The sequence below is a fragment of the Pleurodeles waltl genome, chromosome 4_2 (assembly GCF_031143425.1).
Source record: "Pleurodeles waltl isolate 20211129_DDA chromosome 4_2, aPleWal1.hap1.20221129, whole genome shotgun sequence".
NCBI classification, from domain to species: domain Eukaryota; kingdom Metazoa; phylum Chordata; class Amphibia; order Caudata; family Salamandridae; genus Pleurodeles; species Pleurodeles waltl.
In genome coordinates, this window is record NC_090443.1 from 50,889,364 (window position 1) to 50,915,839 (window position 26,476).

Below are 26,476 nucleotides of genomic sequence, written 5' to 3' on the forward strand. Positions count from 1 at the left end.
TGTTTCTGCCGATTCTGAAGCATACTCTCCCCATCTGGAAACCACATTCTCCAAATAAGCATAAACTCTGAAGCACACTGTCTCAGGAAGTGCTCCAAAAAGCAAGATCTCTCCCTACTTCCTATAAGGATGCATCCATCTTATTACAATTTTAAGAGAGACATTAAGGTCCTACTTTTCTCAACACTTCACTTGTGATGGGACAGACTGCCACTCATCTGATGGGTGTAATTATGTAGGGTGATTATCATCATCATTCTTTTAAAGCACTATGGACCAAAATTGGAAACTAAGAGCTGTGGAGGACATAAAGAGGGTTCTTAAAAAGAAGTGGCTATAGCGCATTCCAGGAAGGAGGAAGCTCACGAGCAAGTAATAAATCCATGAAGACAGAATTCATTAATATGCTGGCGATGCCTGGGAAGGCTCTGCCCCCTGCCCTGCCGAGAGGAGGTGGGGTCAAAAGGCATTTCTTAGCTGACTTCCAAATCATACAAGGAAGGTATAACGTGAGGTAGTGCTTCAAATAATCTGGTGCTTTGCCATTGGGGTTGATATAAGGGTTTTTAACATAATTAGAGCCACTACTGGTGGTTAGTGCATTTCTCTCAGCTGCTGTGAAATATCATCCTTTTCGGCTTGCTGGGGGCTGCCTCTGCAGAAGAATTCTGTAGCACCTGTAGGTTATTTAAGTTGTATTTGGAGGTACCTATTAATACGGTGTTTCCTTAATCTAATGTACTTCCTATCATGGCTCTAGCTATACATGCTGTGCTTTCCTGTGATTAACAAATGGTGGATTTTACATAGAAGCATAAAGGGGTATATGGATGATTGAGTAATATGATTCAACTGACCAGCCATTGTTAACTTTTCATAAAAAACGACTCCCAACATCTTCACATCAAAATGTTACTTGGATTTCCACCTCGCCAACTCAACATGAGTGATGGTCTGAACTCTTATCGACTAGAAAATGATCTGTCCCCACAAACAAAACTTTTTTTTATTTGTGTTTAAAGCCAACCAGCTCTTATCCGTCCACGTTATTTTTATAAATTGGAAAACGTATATCTTTAGGCGATCCACCTCTGAGTCGCCTGAAAAGCAAAACACTATTTGTGTATCAACTTTGTAATTTTGGAAACCTAGGATGACTCAAAACTCTACTATACTCCTTGAGTAGTCCTTTATCGCATATGTTTGTTACTAGGCCGTTCCATAGGGAGTCATTTCACCCTCATGTTAACATTCATACCTTATATTTAATTTTTATGTTCTTTAATCTCGCTGTGTTACATACTGTATACTTTATATGTGTATTCTGTTTGGCCTACTGCCCCTGTGGAATGCACTGTGCCCTACAGGGTGTGGGCTGAGTTATATAAACCTGTAAATAAATAAATATTTTGCTTCTTCCAAGCACTATACCCAACAAGTGCTACAATATCTCGTATAAACATCTCCAAACCTAGCCGAATTGTCAAGTTAGCTTCATCTTTTCAGACAGCTGAAACTGTGGACTTGTGACTTTTCAAGAGAGACACCCTCTATGCTGAGTGTTAGACCTGGTATTCTTGGCGTGGTTTCCCCTGTCTTTTTGCGTCTGCTTCCTGGATTTTTTGACTGTGCAATGGACTTTGTTGTTTCTGGTTTTGGTACTCTTGGCACTTTACCACTGCTTACCAGTGCTAAAGTGCAAGTGTTCTCTTTGTAAACTGTATGTGTAATTGGCTTTTCCTTGGCTGGTATATTTAATTTACTAGTAAGTCCCTAGTAAAGTGCACTAGAGATGCCCAGGGCCTGTAAATCAAATGCTACTAGTGGGCCTGCGGCACTGATTGTGCGACCCACCAGTAGTCCTGTAAACATGGCTCAGACCTGCCAATGCAGTGTCTGTATGTGCAGTTTCAAACTGCAGATTCGACCTAGCAACTCAAACCTTCCCTTTTTTTTTTTACATCTAAGTCACCCTTATGGTAGGCCCTAGGTAGCCTGATGGGAAGGATGCAGTGTATGTTAAAGGTAAGACATGTACTGATGTGTTGTATATGTCCTGATAGTGAAATACTGTCTAATTCTGTTTTCACTATTGCAAGGCCTACCTCTCTCATAGGTTAACATGGGGATTGCCTTTAAATAGCTTTTAAGTGCAGTTTCCCATTGGGAGCAGATGGAGATGTGGAGTTTGGGGTCTCTGAACTCACAATTTAAAAATACATCTTTTGGTAAAGTTGGTTTTAAGATTGTCAGTTTGAAAATGCTTCTTTTAGAAAGTGTGCATTTTCTTGCTTAACCATTCTGTGCCTCTGCCTGCTTGTGTAATCCACACCTGGGTCAGACTGACAATTGAGCTGATTGTGAATTCCCTCTAGACAGTGACACAAAGGGAGCTGGGGTGTAGCCTGCATATCCTGAAGAGTCTCCTGGGCTAGAGTGGGGAGGGAGGAACTGACACTTGCACCTGAAAGGGCTGTGACTGTCATCACCCAATGCAGTTTCCAACTCCATGGTCTGTGTTTGGGGCCAGGCCTGGGCAAGGCAGGATCTTGTGAACAACAGAGACTTTTCTTTGAAGCTTGCCTACTTCAAAGGCAGAAAGGAATATAAGTAGGTGACCCAAAACCCCAGATGTTTAGATTACTTCTGGATCAAGAGGAACCTCTGCCAAGTAGAAGAGCTGGAGGAGGAGTACTGCCCCTTTGTCTGTGAGTGTGCTTTGCTAGGGTGGTCTGCAATTGCTGCTTCTGCCTTAGAAAAGATTGGACTTTTCATGCTTGTGAAGTGTCTCCAAGGGCTTGGACTGAGCTTGCCATCTATTCTGAAGTTTCAGGGCCATCAAAGACTTCCTCTGCCAGCACCTGGACTCTCTTGCTGAGACTTTGACCCTGTCAAGTGGTGCCTAATCCTGTCCCTGGGCTTTTGAAAGAAGAAGCTGGTGGAACAAAGACTGAAATTCACGCACAGGAGCAGAGCAGGAGAACAACTGATGCAGCACCTGCTTTGTGGCTGAAAAATCGATTCAACACCTGCATTGCGGCTGGGAAATCGACGCAACACGAGTGTGTGGCTGCCAAAATCGACACATTACCCACCCAAAGTGGCTGTTCACCACCGTGAACCGGGATTTCGCATGCATCGTTGCTGCGCATCAAAACCACAGTGAACCTGCACGGACCCGAGGTTGCCCGTCCAGAAATCGACACATTGCTCTTCCGCAGGAGAAAAAAATGATGCATCGCATACCCGACCGGAGAAAAAATGACACACAGCCTCACTTGTGAGTAAGGAATTGACGCATCGCTGACTTTTATGATGCACGCTCACCCCCAGGGCTTAATTGTTTTACGCAAAACGGGCACTTGGTGTAAAAACAAAGCATCAATTGATTTCTATGGATTAAGACTCTTTTTAATATAAAAATTCATATCTTTGCTTGTGTTTTTCTAAACTGGTGTTCTGTCCCTTTTTTGTGTTTTCACTGTATTACTGTGTGTGTTGGTACCAATACTTTACACATTACCTTTGAGATAGGCCTAACTGGTTGTGCCAGGCTAGCAAGGGGGTGAGCAGGGGTTGTCTTAGGAGTGTAACTCCCTTACCCATACTAGGGTGAGGGTCCCTGCTTGGGCAGGGTGCAAACTGACTGCCAACCAGAAACCCCATTTCTAACACTGAAATTCTCCAAAGTAAAAAATGGAAGCAGGACTTTGAAGATAGGTGTTTACCTTGACACTTGAAATGGCACCAGGCCATGCTGTGGCTGAAAGCTAAGAGGACAAACATGGCATGGAACTAAAAAAACTCATAGTGTGATATACAACTTTTAGTTTTTGGAGAAAGTCTTCCATTCTCTTTAACAAAAAATACTCCTTTTCAAAACTGTCTAGAGTGTTTATGTGCAACTCAGAGGTAATGTGGGTATTGAGACCTGATGGCTGCACATTAATAACCTTTTCACACTAAATTCTTTATTAAGAAGCCCTAATCTCTGGTCCATTTTTCCTAATCATCCTGAGATCTCTCGTTCATCCTCACTCACTCATGCCTTGTCTGTAGCATCTCCATTTGAGGGTGTCATTTATAAACTACAAAAGTTCATCATAGATTCTTAACAAGCAAATGTTATGACATCACATAACATATTCTCTCTTTCCCATTTAGTTTTATGGAGTTTATTTGATCTGAGCCATGTACCTCAAGATTTTGATGGCTGTTCTACTGAATTTCATAACATGACCCTGCCCAATGCCCCCCAAAATCTAGCATACCTCTTGAAATTTGCAAAGGCAAGGTTGAGTTCTCAAACAAGCAATAAACTCACTGAAATATCACTCTCATTGGGGCAGTAACACACCGGCCACTAGAGTGCAGAACACTGTCTTCTCACCCTTTGACAGGAAAAAAGGTCCCCTTTATAATGGTTAGAAACATATCCTGAGAAGCAGAGCTTTACAATGGTGGGTAACTGACCTGCTTCCTGTATTTTTGGGACAATTCCTTTGTAAAGCACTCCAGGTGGAAACTGAGGCATTCTAACCTGTTGGTCAGGTGGGGGGCAAGACAACTGTGGGGTTGAGGCTTGAGGATAGCCTCCTCTTACAGTTATTGATTTATTTCTTAGGGTTTATTACTAATGCGATGAAGGTCATAACAAAAGGACTATTAACATTTTGCTGCAACTTGCATCTTCTATACTGGTTTTGCTGTTCCTATCGCACCATCATTGAAAGCAACTGTTTAGGACCTTTCTGTTCGGGGGAGGTTGGATTTGTTTGCCTTCCGAAACCAGTTATTGTCTTAGGTTGTGTTGTAGACTTGAATCAAGAGCCTCTTTGTGGTGTCTTAATCTCTAACTGCTTATCTCAAACAGGCTGCAATCACTCTCAAGGGAAGGGCAGTCAATCATGTATACAGCTTAGAAAGCAGATTCGACTTTGCAAACATGTGTTCCAACACAGATATAAATATACATGTATTACATTTCCTTTTTTTGCTTTTCCAAGAAGTCATCCACACCCCTTTTGAATTACCCCCTGTATTCAATGTTGGTCTGTCCTTCCTGCTTTCGGCCTTGCTCTTTCTCAGTGCGAAGCAGTATACTTCCAGTCTGTAATTCCAGCTGATTCCCATGTCACTGTTGTTGCTGTGGTCTGTGCTGCCTCTTCGCCAGCGCCTTGGTCTGCCATTATGTCTCTGTTGTCCACGTTTACAAGCTGCTTGTTGCCTTTGTTGGTGTAGGAGATATTAGCCTTGTCACTGCAGTTACTTGTTCTGGCTAGTGAGGCTCTTCCGGTGTCCTCAATCCTCTGACTCGTCCCTCTTGTGGGCTCCCATGCGTGCTTTTTCCTGCAGGAATCCCATTGCCTCCGGACCCTTTCTTTCCTTGATCTCCTTCCAGGACTATTGTGGGCTCTTCCCTCCTTTTCTGTTGCAGAAGTGCCTGGGAGTATAACTGTCTGCCCAACTATGGATTACTTTTCACTAACACCTGCTCTTCATTGCCCAACCACCATTTCAAAAGTGCCTCTGTTCTGGATACAGTATAGAGAGACTTGACAGGGTTTTCTGTCACCTCTACTTCATTAATATGTAAATGCGTCGAACAGCAGTGGTAGCGTACAGGAAAAGGGGACCCACTTTCTGTTGGTTTCCTTGCTTCATTTACTTGATCAAAGTGTCCAACCCCCACTGGTTCTTGAACACTAAACATGCAAAACACATTCTGAGTCCCTTCCATTTTCCTTTCTACGTCCCGGAAACCCAAGGTACACCCAAATTCTTTAAAAAACAAAGGCTTCTTGAGAAATACTGAATTTTTCTATCCAGCCTCCCTCTCCCCTCACATTCACCATCAAACACCAGTGCCTGCTTCACATGGCGGATGGCTGCTGTTCGTGGCCATCTCCTCTACCACACTTTCCTGGCATGAAATGAGGTCCATCTCAACCCCGTGGTGGTCCCATGGTGGCACTCGGCTGCTTGGACTTCTTGGAAGTTCAGTCCTACTTTTCAGGCTGGCTTTATCTGGAGCATTACTGTGGCAGAGATCTTCCAAGCACAACCGCTCTGAAGGATCAGTGAGATGTTCGTGAGTTGCCATGTTGTCTGTACTGGGGATGGGCTGTGTTCCTGTACTGTTTCCAAATGGTTTGCAGTGTGTCCACGGTGAGCTTTGGGAGGCCTGTGGGCCCCACTGCCAGGGCGTCAGCCTTGTCTGCCCCCCAGGGTCCAGCCGCATGCAGGCAGCGTTGGAACAGTAAGAATGTGGGTTGTGCAGATGGAAGCTCTGGATTCCTGTGTCAACACGGAGGGGCTGCAGGAGGCTGGGCCTGTTCCCTCCCATGGCAGACTTGTTGGTAGCATTAGAGTAGGGGCACTCCACTCCATGGGCGCAGGAGGCGGCACTGCGGGAAACCAGGAAGAGCTGGACAGTATGGCGCAGAGACTGAAGGCCTTCTCGCATCTGAAGCACCTGTTCAGAAAGTTCAGTCACCTATAGGGAATGTGAGAAGTAGAAAAAGTCAGTGAGTTGGAGAAAACAGTGTGCAAAATTATGAGAGAAATTATATGTCACAAAAATATTCCTTTTTGTTTGAGCCTTCTACCATGGAAATTGTGCTTAAGTTCACAAATTATTGTTAATGTTGGTGCATTGTGGGGTGCACGTGCACAGTGCCAGAGGGGTCCACCAGATCTCGGAGGTCCCCCGTACCATGGGGGCTCCATGGGCTATTGTTATGCCACTGAAACATTTCTAGGGCATTATTATGAATGTAATTTGTGATATTGTCAGTATGTCACAAGTAAGGACGTGTTCACCACTAGTGGGTACAGCCAGTACTTGGGGACTTTGGCTGCGAAGCTTGAGGTGCACCTGTGCGCTCTAGAGTCATATTTATTTGATGAAATACAAGGGATGTTTCAAACACCTCCCTAAAGAGACCTGCTCCTTTGTGCTGAAGATAGGCAATTGGCCTCCACATAACTGAAGGGGAGGGGTGGGGGTGAGGCTCAGAGACGAGGTAAAAATAAAATAAAAACACTTACCTTGCCTCCATCCCTGCCGCCTCATGCTTCTCTTCGCCTGGTGTCCCAGCATTCACTGCTGGGAAATAAACACAGGCTCCCCAGCAATCCTGGTGCTTCTTTCATGCAAATTCAAGCATGAAAGCAGTGCCAGGATTGGCCGCTCAGACACAGCCCTGAGGTCTTTGCAGTTTCTCCAGGCTAGCTGTTAAACACAGCCAGCTGGAGAAACCTAAGTGCTATGTGTGTGTTTGGCTGACGTGCATTCTCTCCTCCTCCCTCCTCCTATGGGCCAGCACTGCCCCTGCCTGCACTGCTGGCTGTGCCAGAAGCAGAAAAATAAAACAATAGCAAACTATTGTTTTATTTTTCTGCTTCTGCACAGCCAGTGGGCGATGCTGTTAACGCTGAATTTTTACTAATAAATATTCATGTATTCCGAATTATGAATCTGCATAGAAAATGAATTACTATTGAATATAATGCACAGCTTGAAAATGTGCCTACTTGAGTGGTCGTCAGTAATCAAGAAGTGTCCTTATTAATTGCTTATTAATAAAAAATGATGTGCCCAAGTTTAGATTAATGTGGTGGTATGTTATATTAATGATCATGTACTTGCTTTATTAATTGTAGGCCTTAAGTTAGCAAGATCTTGGGCCCAGTTTGCAAAGCCTCATGTTAAACTGCATTGTTCAGATAAAGCTGTGAGAAATGTTTGCCTGAAGAAATTAATACGCAAATTATATTTTTCCACTGAGTTGACCAAATGCTAGTAAATGCTTTCTTTCCCATGAGAACTGCTTGCTAGAATACGATGTATTAGCTATTGTTAAAATGTAAAGTTTAATGTGTGTGACAGTGATGTTCCCAGGAGCTAACCATGGATGCACTGACTAAAGGACAGAGCTATACAATATTGTTACCTGACGAGTCCGGCAATGGGAACAGGAGAAGAGGAGCCAATCATCGACATGTGAAAGACAGTGAGAGGAGAGGCTTTTTTCCACTTTGATATCCTCTTGAGAGGAGCTTGTTTATTCTGTCTGAGGAGCTGAACAGTTCCTGAGGAACTTTAATTCTATCTTTAACTTTGTTGCTTAAACTTCCAGTGCTGAATGCTGATCCTTAGACTATGCTTGACAAATGGTTCGGATAGCTTAGAGTCCCACAGTCTGAACCATTCTCTTTCATAGTCCGATGCTGATGCAGACCGAATAGATGTCCAATTGACGAAGACAGTCACAGCCTGCTGATCCATACTGAGCAGAGGTACTAGCCCGGTATTATTATTGATTAAATTTGTCTTTTGTGTCTTGGTACCAACTGCTTATTTGATAGAGCCAGAGCTAGATGTTTTTCCAAATTTGTGTAGACTAAATTGTTTTGCATGAAGCCCAAACATTCTGTTGTAATCAGAATGTTAGTTAGGAGTCTCGCAGAAGATGTTTGCTAATTATTAACAACAGTTGATGCCAGTTCTTTGCCGAGTCTAAATGTATGCTATTTCTATTGCGCAGTTATTTTTGCTATTGAGTTGTACTGTAATCCTAGAAGGCATTACCGTACATGCTTTAATTTAATTGAGATTCTTAAGAAGGTTTGGTCAACCAGTGTTGTTTCTTTACTTATATCATCTGATTTTGAGATTGAGTTACGTGACATTAGCATTGTTAGTGTAGGGAAATAAACATTCTAAACACATAAAGGTGTGGTTATTCATGGGCAAAGGGGTCATGGTGCGTGGAATTTACTGACTCCCACGATTATTGATTCTATTGATTGATATTGTTATTTATTGGTATAGAAATTTGAGTCCTATGGTGGGAATTACTCTAAGCGAAGTCAGAAGGTCCATCAAACCTCTAATGCTTCCCCTTATAAATTAAAGATAAGAAACCAAATAGGGTCAGATGCGCTAACAGAGATGGTAGCAGAGTATGATAGTTAGGCTCCATAAGAGCCCATCACCAGAAGTAAGATTGGTTTTTGCCCTCTAGAGAAGGTAAAAGAGTATGACGGTTAGCTCCGACAAAGAGCAAAGTAATTCGCAGATTGGGTAAGAAAAAACTGGTGAAAGTTCAGATTTCCAGATCCAATGATACAAAGTGGTGAGAAATTGTGTCCCTAAGAACTTAGGATGACTTTCCCAGAAACTTGGAGCTTGCCAATGATTGTTCTAGGATGTTCTTGGCATTATAGTGACAGTGTGAATGGAATAGGTTTTGCACTTGCACAGCTTAAGCAAATAGCTGGTGAATCATAATGTTTGTAAGGGTTTAGGGAGTCTGCTTACTCCAAATGAAGTTGTTGAAGGAGTTTGCGTACTACGAAGTTTGAGAGTAGGGAAGTCGGCGAACTCCACATGTGTGTGGCGCTTTGTGCTAAAAAAGTGTCCATGTGGTTGTTGGTATACGGGCCCTGCATAGTCTAAGACTTCGGTGTATATTGAAAAGTGTATGAGACACTTGATTTTTGTTGTAATTTGTCTGGTTTAATAGGTCAGTCGGACGTGGTTGGCAAGCTCGAGAGTGCATGCTAAAGTGAGTGAAAGGTTTTTCGACTGATATCTGGCGAGTACTATGTGCACCAGGACAGACCCACTGATCAGCTGAGAGTAAAATTTGCAGGTCGAATTTTGTTTGCAAATCAGGGAAACTGAGAAAGAAAGAGTAGCTGTTAGAGCGAAAGGCCGAAGCGATTGTGTTACCTTACCTGTTGTAAATGGACAAATTGGGTTAAATTGGTTTAGTGCTCGCAATAATTTTGCATTAGTTTTGCATGACGATTGAGTTTAGGAGGACAAGTCAAAATACTTTGTCAGCCACTGTACGTGTGAGTGTAACGTCATTAGACCCACGCTTGGATAGGTCGGTTAGTGAGAAGGGTCGTGCATGGATTGGCGGACAACCATGAAGCGCCATTGGGGGAGGTCGCCGAAAAAGATTATTGGATTTAAAGTTGTTTCCTGATTTGATTGAAAGTAGCAAAAACAAATCGGAGAGATGAAATTTTCCAAAGCTTCAAAAAGTGCCCTAATGGGAGATAAGTATATTTCAATGAGTATAGGAGAAATTACACTGCCAGAAGGCACACCCGCTTACATTGTATTTGAAGAGAAGGGTGCTGCGCCATGTCTTTGGTTGAAACAATAGGGCAAAGTGACAGAGAAAGATCGGAGTTTAGCGTTTCCTGCCCATGGAAAATTTAATTTGAGGAGTTTAGAGAATTTGAGGAAGGCGCTGTATGATTTAAAACCTCCTCCAAGACCAGAACAGTTTGAAACTTTAGCTATTTGGGAACTAGTGGCTAGACAGCAACAGCAGCAAACATTTGAGAGGAGAATGAGAAAATCAGAAAAAACATTAGTAGATGTTAGATGGGACAGCGATCGGAAGTTTTGGCGAAAAAGACTTTACAGGGAATTAATTGTTTCCTGCAATTACACAAGAGACTGAGAACGAAGCTAGGAGGAGCACTAGAAAGAAGGAATTATATCCTTCTGATAAAAAAAAGCTGAAATCTACAAGATTTAGGATGTCTTTGACACACGAGAAAGAGTCAGATGATGATGAATTCATTTTACAGTTATTGAGAAATCGTCCCCCTTAATATGCAGCACATGCGAGAAGTTCAAACACCAGTGTAGATCCTACAGCCCTGATATCAGTTGAATCAACCCAGAGCCAGATATGGATTAGCCATAATTCTCCAGTTTCTTCGGCAGTTAAGAGACCTATGCCGCAAATAGATATTCCAAGAATTTACCCTGATGTACCTATTGTAGATACTGCAACAAACATGATAGTGCCAACAAGACAAGTTTACCAGAAGCCAACATTGGTCCAGGTAGAGTCCCCGATACAGACACAGACAATAGCGATATACACCCCCCTTAGCAGGATCACAGACAGAAATGTTCACCTTGAGAAATCAGAATATAGGATTAGTGCATCCTCAAGAGCCCAATGTTAGACCAAGCCCTGATGCAGTGTCAGTACCAGTTACCATAGGTCCGGTCATACCGTTGTTTGCCCAGGGAAATAACGAGAACAGTGAACAGAAGTCTCTGAATCCGAGCATAGAAAGGGAAAGATACAACACGAATGCAAGAATGACAACTCCCACAAGACCAACATTTGACAGAAGAGGTCTGTTAATTGATTTGAGTCCTTTCAGGACTCCTCTAAATAAGGAGAATTGAGATCACACATAGGTCCAAATCCAAGCATGGTGACCCCAGAAACCCTGAGTCTGATAGTACAGCAAGTGCCAGGTGTGAGTCACAACAATATCACGTTACAAGGTTTAACAGCTCAGCAATTAACTGAATGGTTAGGGAGCTTGAGTATTACTTAAGAACATTCTACCGGAGGAAGTGCCCTGAATTTGACCAAGCTTAGACTAGAAACAGAAGATCTGCTTGAGGGAACAATGGGGTGAGACAGGATTGACATGTTCAAAGAAGATGAGTTACTTTACTTGTGCCAGTTGGTCACTAACAAAGCAGGAATAATACACCCGAAACTAGCAGACCTAGCACACAAATATGACATAGAGATTGAGAAGACCAAACATTTAAAGAGGAGTTATAGATTAGATTTTGACTCAAAAGATTTTGAGAACATGAGAATGCCAGGAATTAAGATTTACATAAAGGAGCTAATACACAGCATCAAGATATGGAGGGAATTACCCAAGTGAGAAGGAAGATGGGTGAAGAACAGAGAAAAGAAGAAAAGGGATTCTGACACTCTTCCTGCAAATGTGCAGCAGGATGGACACCCAGTGTAAAGTCTACCAATGAGAGAGATTCCAGGAGGGAATTTTGTTCATGTCCCTTGCAGCAGAAGTGATATTCTGTTCTTTACAAATGATTATCCCAGGTTGAGAGAGAAACCAGTGGAATGGTACCAAGAGACAGACAGGTTTGTGAATCTTGCAAAATGCCTGTGGGAGGATTTGAACACCCTTTTGGAGATAGTAGTGCCAGCAGATTTATGAGTTGAATGCAAGAGGAGAGTAGATTGGCGGACTAGAGAACCACAGAGAGATCCAGCAACAGGCGCACCGTCCCCTGATGTAATGAAATATTACTATAAGGTGATTGAATTTTTGAAAACAAGAATCTAGCTCAAGGACACTGACTGGCAGAGAATAGACAGGGCAGCCCAGGAAGCAAAAGAGTCTATACATGCATAGTATGAGTGATTTTTGCAGACATTCAAACATTACAATAGTACAGAAACAATTGATCCAAAAGACATGATTCATTTTGTGTTCAGATTTGTTGAAGGATTGAGACCTGAAATTAGCCAGATGATTAGGAGTCATTTGCTGGCAAGCAAAACCAATTGATGAGGTATTGCAGTATGCAAAGTACTGTAGTGATGAGACTGAGTTGAAGCAGAGAAAGGTGAATGAAAAAGCAATGGTGATGCAGATTAAAGTGGCACAAACAGGAATGCAGGGAATTTTCCGCAGCAACAGGGAAATGTGGTGTTTCAGAATCAAGCAAGAGGTAGAGGTCGTGGAGGAATCGGAAATGGAAATTGTAGTCTTCATTTGAATACTGTAGTGGTTCAGAAAGATGTGCAGGGAATGAAGAGATTGTTGCCATGTCACTCTTGCCGAGGGCTCGGACATTGGACACAGGAGTGTCTGATGTTAGTACGGTAAGGTTTTGTTCAGCAAACAAGTGACATCAATTGTTTTCAAAACACGAGAGGACCAAGAATGAGAGGTCATAATCCAAATTTTAAAAACAATGCAAATCTGATGTAAGGTTCTCAGCCCATAAAACAGGTGCAAATGCCATGTTTGTAGATGCCTCCATCGCAGCCAATGAAATTGCAAGTTCAAATGGTACCTAGACAACAAATTCAAATACCTCAAGCCCCAATGGAGCAGTAGCAGGTGATGCTTCCTCAACAGGTCATCAGTCAAAGGTTTAACCAGAATAATAACCCAGTACACCAGTGCCTGTTACACAATGAGAATAGAATAAATGATGATTGGGTGAGTGAGAGTTCGGATGAAGTTGAATGCATGCTTGCAGCTTCCCTAGAAGGAGATCAGAAATGTCCATATGTAAAGGGAAAAGTAATGGGTCACAAAGTTTAATTTTTGGTTGACACAGGAGCTACACGCTCTGCAGTGAGAACTGCAGAAGTTTTACATTTGCCCCTTTCAGGGAAAACAGTCCAGATTGTAGGAGTAGAGAATCAGTATTTGACCAACCTAATTACAGCCAGTTCAGGTTAAAATCAGCAACTTTAAAGGAAGGATTACACAAATTTGTACTTTGTGACTCAAGTCCAGTATCCTTACTTGGAAGGGGCTTGCTATGTAAAACAAGATGTTCAATTACTTGCTCAAGTGATGGAATTGAAATTCAGACAAACCCTAATGATGAAGATGACCCAGCTCCAGAGACAGATTGTGACATAGTAAATGAAGAGTACCCTTTGATTAGCTTCTTTCCAGTTTTCACAGTAAGAGACCTTCCTCCTGACTTACGAGGAACAGTTAAAGTGAAAGTGGGGGATTTGACAGGAAAAGACATTGGTTTAATAAAAGGAGTTGAGCCAGTTAAGGTTCCAGTCAAGCCAAAAGCGATTTGTCCCCAGATTCCTCAGTATCACATAACACAAGACACTATTTGAAGGACTGCACCCATTGTTTCAGAATTTGTAAACTATGGAGTTTTGGAAGAAGTTTTGAGCAGTCTGTGTAATTCACCAGTAATGGGATTGAGAAAGCCCTGTAGGAAATTTCGAATTGTTCAGTATTTGAGAAGAATAAATTACATTGTAATTAAACGTTGCCCCGTAGTGCCAAATCCAGCAGTGATTTTGTTCCATATTCCGTGCGGTGATGAATGGTTCACCATAATAGACCTGTTACAAGCATTTTGTTTCTGTACCTCTTCATGAGGATAGTCAATTTCTCTTCTGTTTCAAATGTTTGGGTCAAGTTTACTGTTGGTGTAGAATTCCTCAAGGGTTATCAGAATCACCTTCCATTTTCAACCAGATATTAAAAAGGAACCTGGAGTCACTGGAAATACCTTTCCAGTCGACATTGGTGCACTACATTGATGATTTGTTGATGGCAACCAAACAAGAGAAGAATGCAAATATGATATGATTGCCTTACTGAACCGTTTAGGAAAGTGGTCATAAAGTGTCCCTAGCTAAATTACAATACTGTCTGACAGAAGTGAAATATTTGGGTCACCAAATTGAGAAAGGAATTAGGAAAATATCCAGAGAAAGGGTTACAGGCATATTGCAGACAAATCCCCCAGCCACACAGAGAGATGTCAGGATGTTTTTGGGAATGGTAAGCTTTTGTTGCCAGTGAATTCCCAACTTTTCAGCCATTTCAAAGCCATTGCAGAAGCTGACTCACAAATAAATTACTGATCCCTTAGTGTTAGATCCAGCCTGCATGAAAGCATTTTCTGAGTTGAGAGAAAGTTTGTGCCAAACCCCTGCTTTGGGAATGCTTGACTACACAAAACCATTCACGTTGTTTTGTCATGAGCGTGATGCATGTTCTTTGTCTGTCTTGACTCAAGTCAATGGTGGTGTAAACCGCCCAGTAGCATACTTTTCAGCTACTTTGGACCCAGATGCAGCAGCTTTACCTGTATTCAGTTGCCGAGGTTGGACTGAGCCTCACTCAGAGTGAAAGCATTGTGATGGGACACCCCCTAACAATCATGGTCTCTCACTCCATTGAAGTTTTGCTTACACAAACCAAAACACAGCACCTTACAGGTGCTAGGCTGACTCGCTATGAAACGAGCATCCTGGGGTCCCCAAATGTGTCATTGAAAAGATGTACAGTGCTTAACCCAGCAAACCTACTCCCTAAAGAAAATGTTGACATTGATAAATTAGAAGACGTTTGTAGGAAGTTGGCTCTGTATGTGCTATTTCAAAGTAAGGAATAGCATGCACAGAGTCCAAGGGTTCCCCTTAGAGGTAAGATAGTGGCAAAAAGAGATAATACTAATGCTCTATTTTGTGGTAGTGTAGTCGAGCAGTAGGCTTATCAAAGGAGTAGTGTTAAGCATTTGTTGTACATACACATAGGCAATAAATGAGGAACACACACTCAGAGACAAATCCAGCCAATAGGTTTTGTTATAGAAAAATATATTTTCTTAGTTTATTTTAAGAACCACAGGTTCACATTCTACATGTAATATCTCATTTGAAAGGTATTGCAGGTAAGTACTTTAGGAACTTTGAATCATTACATTAGCATGTATACTTTTTACATAAAACACAATAAGCTGTTTTAAAAGTGGACACAGTGCAATTTTCACAGTTCCTGGGGGAGGTAAAGTAATGTTAGTTTTAACAGGTAAGTAAGTCACTTACAGGTTTCAGTTTTTGGTCCAAGGTAGCCCACCGTTGGGGGTTCAGAGCAACCCCAAAGTTATCACACCAGCAGCTCAGGGCCGGTCAGGTGCAAAGGTCAAAGAGGTGCCCAAAACACATAGGCTTCAATGGAGAGAAGGGGGTGCCCCGGTTCCAGTCTGCCAGCAGGTAAGTACCCGCGTCTTCGGAGGGCAGACCAGGGGGGTTTTGTAGGGCACCGGGGGGGACACAAGTCAGCACAAAAAGTACACCCTCAGCAGCGCGGGGGCGGCCGGGTGCAGTGTGCAAACACGCGTCGGGTTTTCAATGGTTTCTTATGAGAGATCAAGGGATCTCTTCAGCGTTGCAGGCAGGCAAGGGGGGGGCTCCTCGGGGTAGCCACCACCTGGGCAAGGGAGAGGGCCTCCTGGGGGTCACTCCTGCACAGAAGTTCCGTTTCTTTAGGGGCTGGGGGCTGCGGGTGCAGGGTCTTTTCCAGCCGTCGGGAAATGGAGTTCAGGCAGTCGCGGTCAGGGGGAGCCTGGGGATTCCCTCTGCAGGCGTCGCTGTGGGGGCTCAGGGGGGACAACTTTGGTTACTCACAGTCGTAGAGTCGCCGGAGGGTCCTCCCTGAGTTGGTTGTTCTCCACCAGTCGAGTCGGGGTCGCCGGGTGCAGTGTTGCAAGTCTCACGCTTCTTGCGGGGAGTTGCAGGGGTCTTTAAATCTGCTCCTTGTAACAAAGTTGCAGTTCTTTTGGAGCAGTGCCGCTGTCCTCGGGAGTTTCTTGTCTTTTTCGAAGCAGGGCAGTCCTCAGAGGATTCAGAGGTCGCTGGTCCCTTGGAAAGCGTCGCTGGAGCAGGTTTCTTTGGAAGGCAGGAGACAGGCCGGTGAGTCTGGGGTCAAGGCAGTTGGTGTCTTCTGTTCTTCCTCTGCAGGGGGTTTTCAGCTCAGCAGTCCTTCTTCTGGTTAGTTGCAGGAATCTAAATTCTTAGGTTCAGGGGAGCCCTTAAATACTAAATTTAAGGGCGTGTTTAGGTCTGGGGGGTTAGTAGCCAATGGCTACTAGCCCTGAGGGTGGGTACACCCTCTTTGTGCCTCCTCCCAAGGGGAGGGGGTCACATCCCTAATCCTATTGGGGGAATCCTCCATCTGCAAGATGGAGGATTTCTAAAAGTTAGAGTCACTTCAGCTCAGGACACCTTAGGGGCTGTCCTGACTGGCCAGTGACTCCTCCTTGTTGTTTTCTTTGTTTCCTCCAGCCTTGCCGCCAAAAGTGGGGGCCGTGGCCGGAGGGGGCGGGCAACTCCACTAAGCTGGAGTGTCCTGCGGTGCTGTGACAAAGGGGTGAGCCTTTGAGGCTCACCGCCAGGTGTTACAGCTCCTGCCTGGGGGAGGTGTTAGCATCTCCACCCAGTGCAGGCTTTGTTACTGGCCTCAGAGTGACAAAGGCACTCTCCCCATGGGGCCAGCAACATGTCTCTAGTGTGGCAGGCTGCTGGAACCAGTCAGCCTACACAGATAGTCGGTTAAGTTTCAGGGGGCACCTCTAAGGTGCCCTCTGTGGTGTATTTTACAATAAAATGTACACTGGCATCAGTGTGCATTTATTGTGCTGAGAAGTTTGATACCAAACTTCCCAGTTTTCAGTGTAGCCATTATGGTGCTGTGGAGTTCGTGTAAAACAGACTCCCAGACCATATACTCTTATGGCTACCCTGCACTTACAATGTCTAAGGTATTGCTTAGACACTGTAGGGGCACAGTGCTCATGCACTGGTGCCCTCACCTATGGTATAGTGCACCCTGCCTTAGGGCTGTAAGGCCTACTAGAGGGGTGACTTATCTATACCTGCATAGGAAGTGAGAGGCTGGCATGGCACCCTGAGGGGAGTGCCATGTCGACTTACTCGTTTTGTTCTCACCAGCACACACAAGCTGGCAAGCAGTGTGTCTGTGCTGAGTGAGGGGTCTCCAGGGTGGCATAAGACATGCTGCAGCCCTTAGAGACCTTCCCTGGCATCAGGGCCCTTGGTACCAGAGGTACCAGTTACAAGGGACTTATCTGGATGCCAGGGTGTGCCAATTGTGGAATCAAAAGTACAGGTTAGGGAAAGAACACTGGTGCTGGGGCCTGGTTAGCAGGCCTCAGCACACTTTCAATTCAAAACATAGCATCAGTAAAGGCAAAAAGTCAGGGGGTAACCATGCCAAGGAGGCATTTCCTTACACAACCCCCCCCCAAATGAAAGAGGATGAGACTAACCTTTCCCAAGAGAGTCTTCATTTTCTAAGTGGAAGAACCTGGAAAGGCCATCTGCATTGGCATGGGCAGTCCCAGGTCTGTGTTCCACTATAAAGTCCATTCCCTGTAGGGAGATGGACCACCTCAACAGTTTTGGATTTTCACCTTTCATTTGCATCAGCCATCTGAGAGGTCTGTGGTCAGTCTGAACTAGGAAGTGAGTACCAAAGAGGTATGGTCTCAACTTCTTCAGGGACCAAACCACAGCAAAGGCCTCCCTCTCAATGGCACTCCAACGCTGCTCCCTGGGGAGTAACCTCCTGCTAATGAAAGCAACAGGCTTGTCAAGGCCATCATCATTTGTTTGGGACAAAACTGCCCCTATCCCATGTTCAGGGGCATCTGTTTGCACAATGAATTGCTTGGAGTAATCTGGAGCTTTTAGAACTGGTGCTGTGCACATAGCTTGCTTCAGGGTGTCAAAGGCCTGTTGGCATTCTACAGTCCAGTTTACTTTCTTGGGCATTTTCTTGGAGGTGAGTTCTGTGAAGGCTGTCACAATGGATCCATACCCCTTCACAAACCTCCTATAGTACCCAGTCAAGCCAAGGAATGCCCTGACTTGAGTCTGGGTTTTTGGAGCTGCCCAGTCCAGAATAGTCTGGATCTTAGGCTGGAGTGGCTGAACTTGGCCTCCACCTACAAGGTGTCCCAAGTAAACCACAGTTCCCTGCCCTATCTCGCATTTGAATGCCTTGATAGAGAGGCCTGCAGATTGCAGAGCCTTCAAAACCTTCTTCAGGTGGACCAGGTGATCCTGCCAGGTGGAGCTGAAGACAGCAATATCATCAAGATAAGCTGCACTAAAGGATTCCAACCCAGCAAGGACTTGATTCACTAACCTTTGGAAGGTGGCAGGGGCATTCTTTAAACCAAAGGGCATAACAGTAAACTGATAATGCCCATCAGGTGTGGAGAATGCTGTCTTTTCTTTTGCTCCAGGGGCCATTTTGATTTGCCAGTACCCTGCTGTTAAGTCAAAGGTACTTAAGAATTTGGCAGCCCCTAATTTGTCTATTAGCTCATCAGCTCTAGGAATGGGATGAGCATCTGTCTTGGTGACAGAGTTGAGACCTCTGTAGTCCACACAAAACCTCATCTCTCTCTTTCCTTCTTTGGTGTGAGGTTTGGGGACTAAGACCACTGGGCTAGCCCAGGGGCTGTCCGAGTACTCAATTACTCCCAATTTCAGCATCTTGTGGACTTCCACCTTGATGCTTTCCTTAACTTGGTCAGACTGTCTAAATATTTTGTTTTTGACAGGCATGCTGTCTCCTGTGTCCACATCATGGGTACACAGGTGTGTCTGACCAGGGGTTAGGGAAAAGAGTTCAGCAAACTGCTGCAGGACCTTCCTACAGTCAGACTGCTGTTGGCTAGAGAGGGTGTCTGAGTAGATCACTCCATCCACTGAGCCATCTTTAGGGTCTGATAAGAGGAGATCAGGGAGAGGTTCACTCTCAGCTTCCTGGTCCTCATCTGTTACCATCAACAGATTTACATCAGCCCTGTCATGGAAGAGCTTAAGGCGGTTCACATGGATCACCCTCTTGGGGCTCCTGCTTGTGCCCAGGTCCACCAGGTAGGTGACCTGACTCTTCCTTTCTAGTACTGGGTAAGGGCCACTCCATTTGTCCTGAAGTGCCCTGGGAGCCACAGGCTCCAGAACCCAGACTTTCTGCCCTGGTTGAAATTCAACCAGTCCAGCCTTTTGGTCATACCACAACTTCTGGAGTTGTTGGCTGGCCTCAAGGTTTTTACTTGCCTTTTCCATGTACTCTGCCATCCTTGAGCGAAGGCCAAGTACATAGTCCACTATGTCTTGTTTAGGCTCATGAAGAGGTCTCTCCCAGCCTTCTTTAACAAGAGCAAGTGGTCCCCTTACAGGGTGGCCAAACAGAAGTTCAAAGGGTGAGAATCCTACTCCCTTCTGAGGCACCTCTCTGTAAGCGAAAAGCAGACATGGCAGGAGGACATCCCATCTCCTTTTGAGTTTTTCTGGGAGCCCCATGATCATGCCCTTTAATGTCTTGTTGAATCTCTCAACAAGGCCATTAGTTTGTGGATGATATGGTGTAGTGAATTTATAAGTCACCCCACACTCATTCCACATGTGTTTTAGGTATGCTGACATGAAGTTGGTACCTCTGTCAGACACCACCTCCTTAGGGAAACCCACTCTGGTAAAGATACCAATGAGGGCCTTGGCTACTGCAGGGGCAGTAGTCGACCTAAGGGGAATAGCTTCAGGATACCTAGTAGCATGATCCACTACTACTAGGATGTACATATTTCCTGAGGCTGTTAGAGGTTCTAGTGGACCAACTATGTCCACACCCACTCTTTCAAAGGGGACCCCCACCACTGGAAGTGGAATAAGGGGGGCCTTTGGATGCCCACCTGTCTTACCACTGGCTTGACAGGTGGGGCAGGAGAGGCAAAACTCCTTAACCTTCTGGGACATATTGGGCCAGTAGAAGTGGTTGACTAACCTCTCCCACGTCTTGGTTTGTCCCAAATGCCCAGCAAGGGGAATATCATGGGCTAAGGTCAGAATAAACTCCCTGAAGCTCTGAGGCACTACCACTCTCCTAGTGGCACCAGGTTTGGGATCTCTTGCCTCAGTGTACAGGAGTCCATCTTCCCAATAGACCCTATGTGTTCCATTTTTCTTGGCATTGGACTCTTTAGCAGCTTGCTGCCTAAGGCCTTCAAGAGAGGGACAGGTTTCTTGTCCCTTACACAACTCTTCCCTTGAGGGCCCCCCTGGGCCTAGGAGCTCAACCTGATAAGGTTCCAGCTCCATAGGCTCAGTTCCCTCAGAGGGCAGAACTTATTCCTGAGAAGAGAGGTTCTCTTTTTCTTGCTGTGTTGCAGTTGGTTTCCCAGCTGACTTTCCTTTTCTCTTGGTAGGCTGGGCCTTTCTTCCAGACTCCAGCTCTACTTTTTCACCCTGTGCCTTGCACTGTGCCCTTGTCTTGACACACACCAGTTCAGGGATACCCAGCATGGCTGCATGGGTTTTCAGTTCTACCTCAGCCCATGCTGAGGACTCCAGGTCATTTCCAAGCAAACAGTCTGCTGGGATATTTGAGGAGACCACCACCTGTTTCAGGCCATTGACCCCTCCCCACTCTAAAGTTACCATAGCCATGGGATGTACTTTAGTCTGATTGTCAGCGTTGGTGACTGGATAAGTTTGTCCAGCCAGGTATTGGCCAGGGGAAACCAGTTTCTCTGTCACCATAGTGACACTGGCACTTGTATCCCTCAGGCCTTCTACACTTGTCCCATTAATTAAGAGCTGCTGCCTGTATTTTTGCATGTTAGGGGGCCAGGCAGCCAGTGTGGCTAAATCCACCCCACCCTCAGAGACTAATGTAGCTTCAGTGTGACACCTGATTTGCTCTGGGCACACTGTTGATCCCACTTGGAGACTGGCCATTCCAGTTTTAGCTGGATGGGAGTTAGAAGTGGTATCTTTCTTGGGACAGGCCTTGTCTCCAGTTTGGTGTCCAGACTGACTACAGCTACGACACCAGGCCTTTTTGGGATCAACGTTTTTACCCTTGTACCCAGAATTGTTTTGTGAAGAGGCTCTGGGCCCACCCTCCTGTGCAGGTTTTTGGGGGCCTGTAGAAGACTCTTTACTATTTTTGTTTTTGGCTGTCTCACCACCTTTCCCCTGGGGAGGTTTTGTGACCCCTTTCTTTTGGTCACCCCCTGTGGAAGTTTTGGACACCCTAGTCTTGACCCAATGGTCCGCCTTCTTTCCCAATTCTTGGGGAGAAATTGGTCCTAGGTCTACCAGATGCTGATGCAGTTTATCATTGAAACAATTACTTAACAGGTGTTCTTTCACAAATAAATTGTACAGCCCATCATAATTACTTACACCACTGCCTTGAATCCAACCATCTAGTGTTTTTACTGAGTGGTCTACAAAGTCAACCCAGGTCTGGCTCGAGGATTTTTGAGCCCCCCTGAATCTAATCCTATACTCCTCAGTGGAGAATCCAAAGCCCTCAATAAGGGTACCCTTCATGAGGTCATAAGATTCTGCATCTTTCTCAGAGAGTGTGAGGAGTCTATCCCTACACTTTCCTGTGAACATTTCCCAAAGGAGAGCACCCCAGTGAGATTTGTTCACTTTTCTGGTTACACAAGCCCTCTCAAAAGCTGTGAACCATTTGGTGATGTCATCACCATCTTCATATTTAGTTACAATCCCTTTAGGGATTTTCAACATGTCAGGAGAATCTCTGACCCTATTTATGTTGCTGTCACCATTGATGGGTCCTAGGCCCATCTCTTGTCTTTCCCTTTCTATGGCTAGGATCTGTCTTTCCAAAGCCAATCTTTTGGCCATCCTGGCTAACTGGATGTCCTCTTCACTGGAGTTATCCTCAGTGATTTCAGAGAGGTTGGTCCCTCCTGTGAGGGAACCAGCATCTCTGACTAGTATTTGTGGAGTCAGGGCTTGAGAGGCCCTGTCTTCCCTAGATAGGACTGGTAGGGGGGAATCACCCTCCAAGTCACTATCATCTTCCTCTGAGTTGCCATCCTCAGAGGGGTTGGCTCTTTCAAACTCTGCCAACAGCTCCTGGAGCTGTAGTTTGGAAGGTCTGGAGCCCATTGCTATTTTCTTTATTTTACAGAGTGACCTTAGCTCCCTCATCTTAAGATGGAGGTAAGGTGTGGTGTCGAGTTCCACCACATTCATCTCTGCACTAGACATTATGCTTCTAAAAGTTGGAATACGTTTTAGGAATCTAAAACTAGTTCTAGAATCTAAGTCAAACTTTTACCAAACTTTTAAACTCTAAAAGCAATGCTAACAGGGACTAACACAAGGCCCTAGCAGGACTTTAAAGAATTTAGAAAAATTTCAAATTGCAAAAAATCCATTTCTAATGACAATTTTTGGAATTTGTCGTGTGATCAGGTATTGGCTGAGTAGTCCAGCAAATGCAAAGTCTTGTACCCCACCGCTGATCCACCAATGTAGGAAGTTGGCTCTGTATGTGCTATTTCAAAGTAAGGAATAGCATGCACAGAGTCCAAGGGTTCCCCTTAGAGGTAAGATAGTGGCAAAAAGAGATAATACTAATGCTCTATTTTGTGGTAGTGTGGTCGAGCAGTAGGCTTATCAAAGGAGTAGTGTTAAGCATTTGTTGTACATACACATAGGCAATAAATGAGGAACACACACTCAGAGACAAATCCAGCCAATAGGTTTTGTTATAGAAAAATATATTTTCTTAGTTTATTTTAAGAACCACAGGTTCAAATTCTACATGTAATATCTCATTTGAAAGGTATTGCAGGTAAGTACTTTAGGAACTTTGAATCATTACATTAGCATGTATACTTTTTACATAAAACACAATAAGCTGTTTTAAAAGTGGACGCAGTGCAATTTTCACAGTTCCTGGGGGAGGTAAAGTAATGTTAGTTTTAACAGGTAAGTAAGTCACTTACAGGTTTCAGTTTTTGGTCCAAGGTAGCCCACCGTTGGGGGTTCAGAGCAACCCCAAAGTTATCACACCAGCAGCTCAGGGCCGGTCAGGTGCAAAGGTCAAAGAGGTGCCCAAAACACATAGGCTTCAATGGAGAGAAGGGGGTGCCCCGGTTCCAGTCTGCCAGCAGGTAAGTACCTGCGTCTTCGGAGGGCAGACCAGGGGGGTTTTGTAGGGCACCAGGGGGGACACAAGTCAGCACAAAAAGTACACCCTCAGAAGCGCGGGGGCGGCCGGGTGCAGTGTGCAAACATGCGTCGGGTTTTCAATGGTTTCTTATGAGAGATCAAGGGATCTCTTCAGCGTTGCAGGCAGGCAAGGGGGGGGCTCCTCGGGGTAGCCACCACCTGGGTAAGGGAGAGGGCCTCCTGGGGGTCACTCCTGCACAGAAGTTCCGTTTCTTTAGGGGCTGGGGGTTGCGGGTGCAGGGTCTTTTCCAGCCGTCGGGAAATGGAGTTCAGGCAGTCGCGGTCAGGGGGAGCCTGGGGATTCCCTCTGCAGGCGTCGCTGTGGGGGCTCAGGGGGGACAACTTTGGTTACTCAGAGTCGTACAGTCGCCGGAGGGTCCTCCCTGAGTTGGTTGTTCTCCACCAGTCGAGTCGGGGTCGCCGGGTGCAGTGTTGCAAGTCTCACGCTTCTTGCGGGGAGTTGCAGGGGTCTTTAAATCTGCTCCTTGTAACAAAGTTGCAGTTCTTTTGGAGCAGTGCCGCTGTCCTCGGGAGTTTCTTGTCTTTTTCGAAGCAGGGCAGTCCTCAGAGGATTCAGAGGTCGCTGGTCCCTTGGGAAGCGTCGCTGGAGCAGGTTTCTTTGGAAGGCAGGAGACAGGCCGGTGAGTCTGGGGCCAAGGCAGTTGGTGTCTTCTGATCTTCCTCTGCAGGGGTTTTTCAGCTCAGCAGTCCTTCTTCTGGTTATTTGCAGGAATCTAAATTCTTAGGTTCAGGGGAGCCCTTAAATACTAAATTTAAGGGCGTGTTTAGGTCTGGGGGGTTAGTAACCAATGGCTACTAGCCCTGAGGGTGGGTACACCCTCTTTGTGCCTCCTCCCAAGGGGAGGGGATCACATCCCTAATCCTATTGGGGGAATCCTCCATCTGCAAGATGGAGGATTTCTAAAAGTTAGAGTCACTTCAGCTCAGGACACCTTAGGGGCTGTCCTGACTGGCCAGTGACTCCTCCTTGTTGTTTTCTTTGTTTCCTCCAGCCTTGCCGCCAAAAGTGGGGGCCGTGGCCGGAGGGGGCGGGCAACTCCACTAAGCCGGAGTGTCCTGCGGTGCTGTGACAAAGGGGTGAGCCTTTGAGGCTCACCGCCAGGTGTTACAGCTCCTGCCTGGGGGAGGTGTTAGCATCTCCACCCAGTGCAGGCTTTGTTACTGGCCTCAGAGTGACAAAGGCACTCTCCCCATGGGGCCAGCAACATGTCTCTAGTGTGGCAGGCTGCTGGAACCAGTCAGCCTACACAGATAGTCGGTTAAGTTTCAGGAGGCACCTCTAAGGTGCCCTCTGTGGTGTATTTTACAATAAAATGTACACTGGCATCAGTGTGCATTTATTGTGCTGAGAAGTTTGATACCAAACTTCCCAGTTTTCAGTGTAGCCATTATGGTGCTGTGGAGTTCGTGTAAAACAGACTCCCAGACCATATACTCTTATGGCTACCCTGCACTTACAATGTCTAAGGTATTGCTTAGACACTGTAGGGGCACAGTGCTCATGCACTGGTGCCCTCACCTATGGTATAGTGCACCCTGCCTTAGGGCTGTAAGGCCTACTAGAGGGGTGACTTATCTATACGTGCATAGGCAGTGAGAGGCTGGCATGGCACCCTGAGGGGAGTGCCATGTCGACTTACTCGTTTTGTTCTCACCAGCACACACAAGCTGGCAAGCAGTGTGTCTGTGCTGAGTGAGGGGTCTCCAGGGTGGCATAAGACATGCTGCAGCCCTTAGAGACCTTTCCTGGCATCAGGGCCCTTGGTACCAGAGGTACCAGTTACAAGGGAGTTATCTGGATGCCAGGGTGTGCCAATTGTGGAATCAAAAGTACAGGTTAGGGAAAGAACACAGGTGCTGGGGCCTGGTTAGCAGGCCTCAGCACACTTTCAATTCAAAACATAGCATCAGTAAAGGCAAAAAGTCAGGGGGTAACCATGCCAAGGAGGCATTTCCTTACAATGTTGAACAGGATTGTCTCGAAGTAACTGATCTGTGCACAAAACCGAGACGTGATATTAGAGATACTAGATTGGAGGAAAATTACCAAATAATTTTTTATTGATGGTTCCTGTTTAAGAGACAACATGGGAACACTGAGAGCAGGATATACCGTCTGCACAATTTCTGATGCACTTGAAGGGTCCTGGCTTTGAGGAGTATATTCTGAACAAGTGGCAGAACTAGTAGCCCTTACTAGCGCATGCCATGTTTCTGCTCAACGTTAAAGTTACCATCTATATTGACAGCCAGTATGGATTTGGAATAGTACATGATTTTGGCCAGCTGTGGTCACAGAGAGGTTTCTTGACCTCTTCTAGTTCACCAGTCAGAAATGGTGAGAGAATTAATGAATTGCTACAAGCTATTCAAATGCCTGAAAAAATTGCTGTGGTGAAATGCAGTGCACACCTGAAATCACAAGATTTTTTATCAATGGGAAATGTATATGCGGATCAAGCCGCAAGGTTTTGCACATTGAACTGTATATCGTTCAAAGATAAATGGGAATTGCTAACTGATGACAACAAAATGTGTCCAAGTTATGCGTTACATGTTATAGATACCTTAGAGGAATTGAAAACATTGCAGGATGATGTTGAAAGGGAGGAGAAAAAGTCATGGGCCAGATTGAAATGCGTCTAGCGTGAAGATGAACTGTGGGTTTCAATAGAAGGTCAGCTAGTGTTGCTAAATAGTTTGCTGACTCAAATGGCTAGATATTATCATGGCCAAGCACATGTTGGGAGGGATGCTATGATTCAAGTGTCTAAACAAAATTCGTTCAATCCAAAGTTGAGACAGGTTGCGTAAGCAGTTTGCCATTGTTGCGTCATTTGTGAGCTGATACGCCAGTTTGGGTTTCTGATCTCTTTAGAATCAGATAGAGGAAGTCGCTCCAACAATGAAGTAATTAACTTACTATGTTCAACCTTAAAGATTGAGCAGAAGTTGCATTGTAGCTACCACCCTGAAGTATTAGGACTTGTGGAATATATGAATAGTACTTTGAAGTCAAGAATGGAGAAAACGTGTGCATCCAC

The 26,476-nt window shown here is 45.1% G+C and overlaps 1 protein-coding gene across 1 annotated transcript in view; it reads right to left on the bottom strand.

The window, feature by feature from the left end:
* Window positions 1-1,274: 1,274 nt before the first annotated feature.
* Window positions 1,275-26,476, bottom strand: part of KCNH3 (potassium voltage-gated channel subfamily H member 3) — a 379,713-nt gene continuing 354,511 nt past the window's right edge. Inside the window, exon 15 of the mRNA XM_069230614.1 lies at window positions 1,275-6,496. Coding sequence (XP_069086715.1) covers window positions 5,855-6,496 — 642 coding nt within the window. The 3' untranslated portion in view covers window positions 1,275-5,854. The remainder of the gene's footprint in view (window positions 6,497-26,476) is intronic.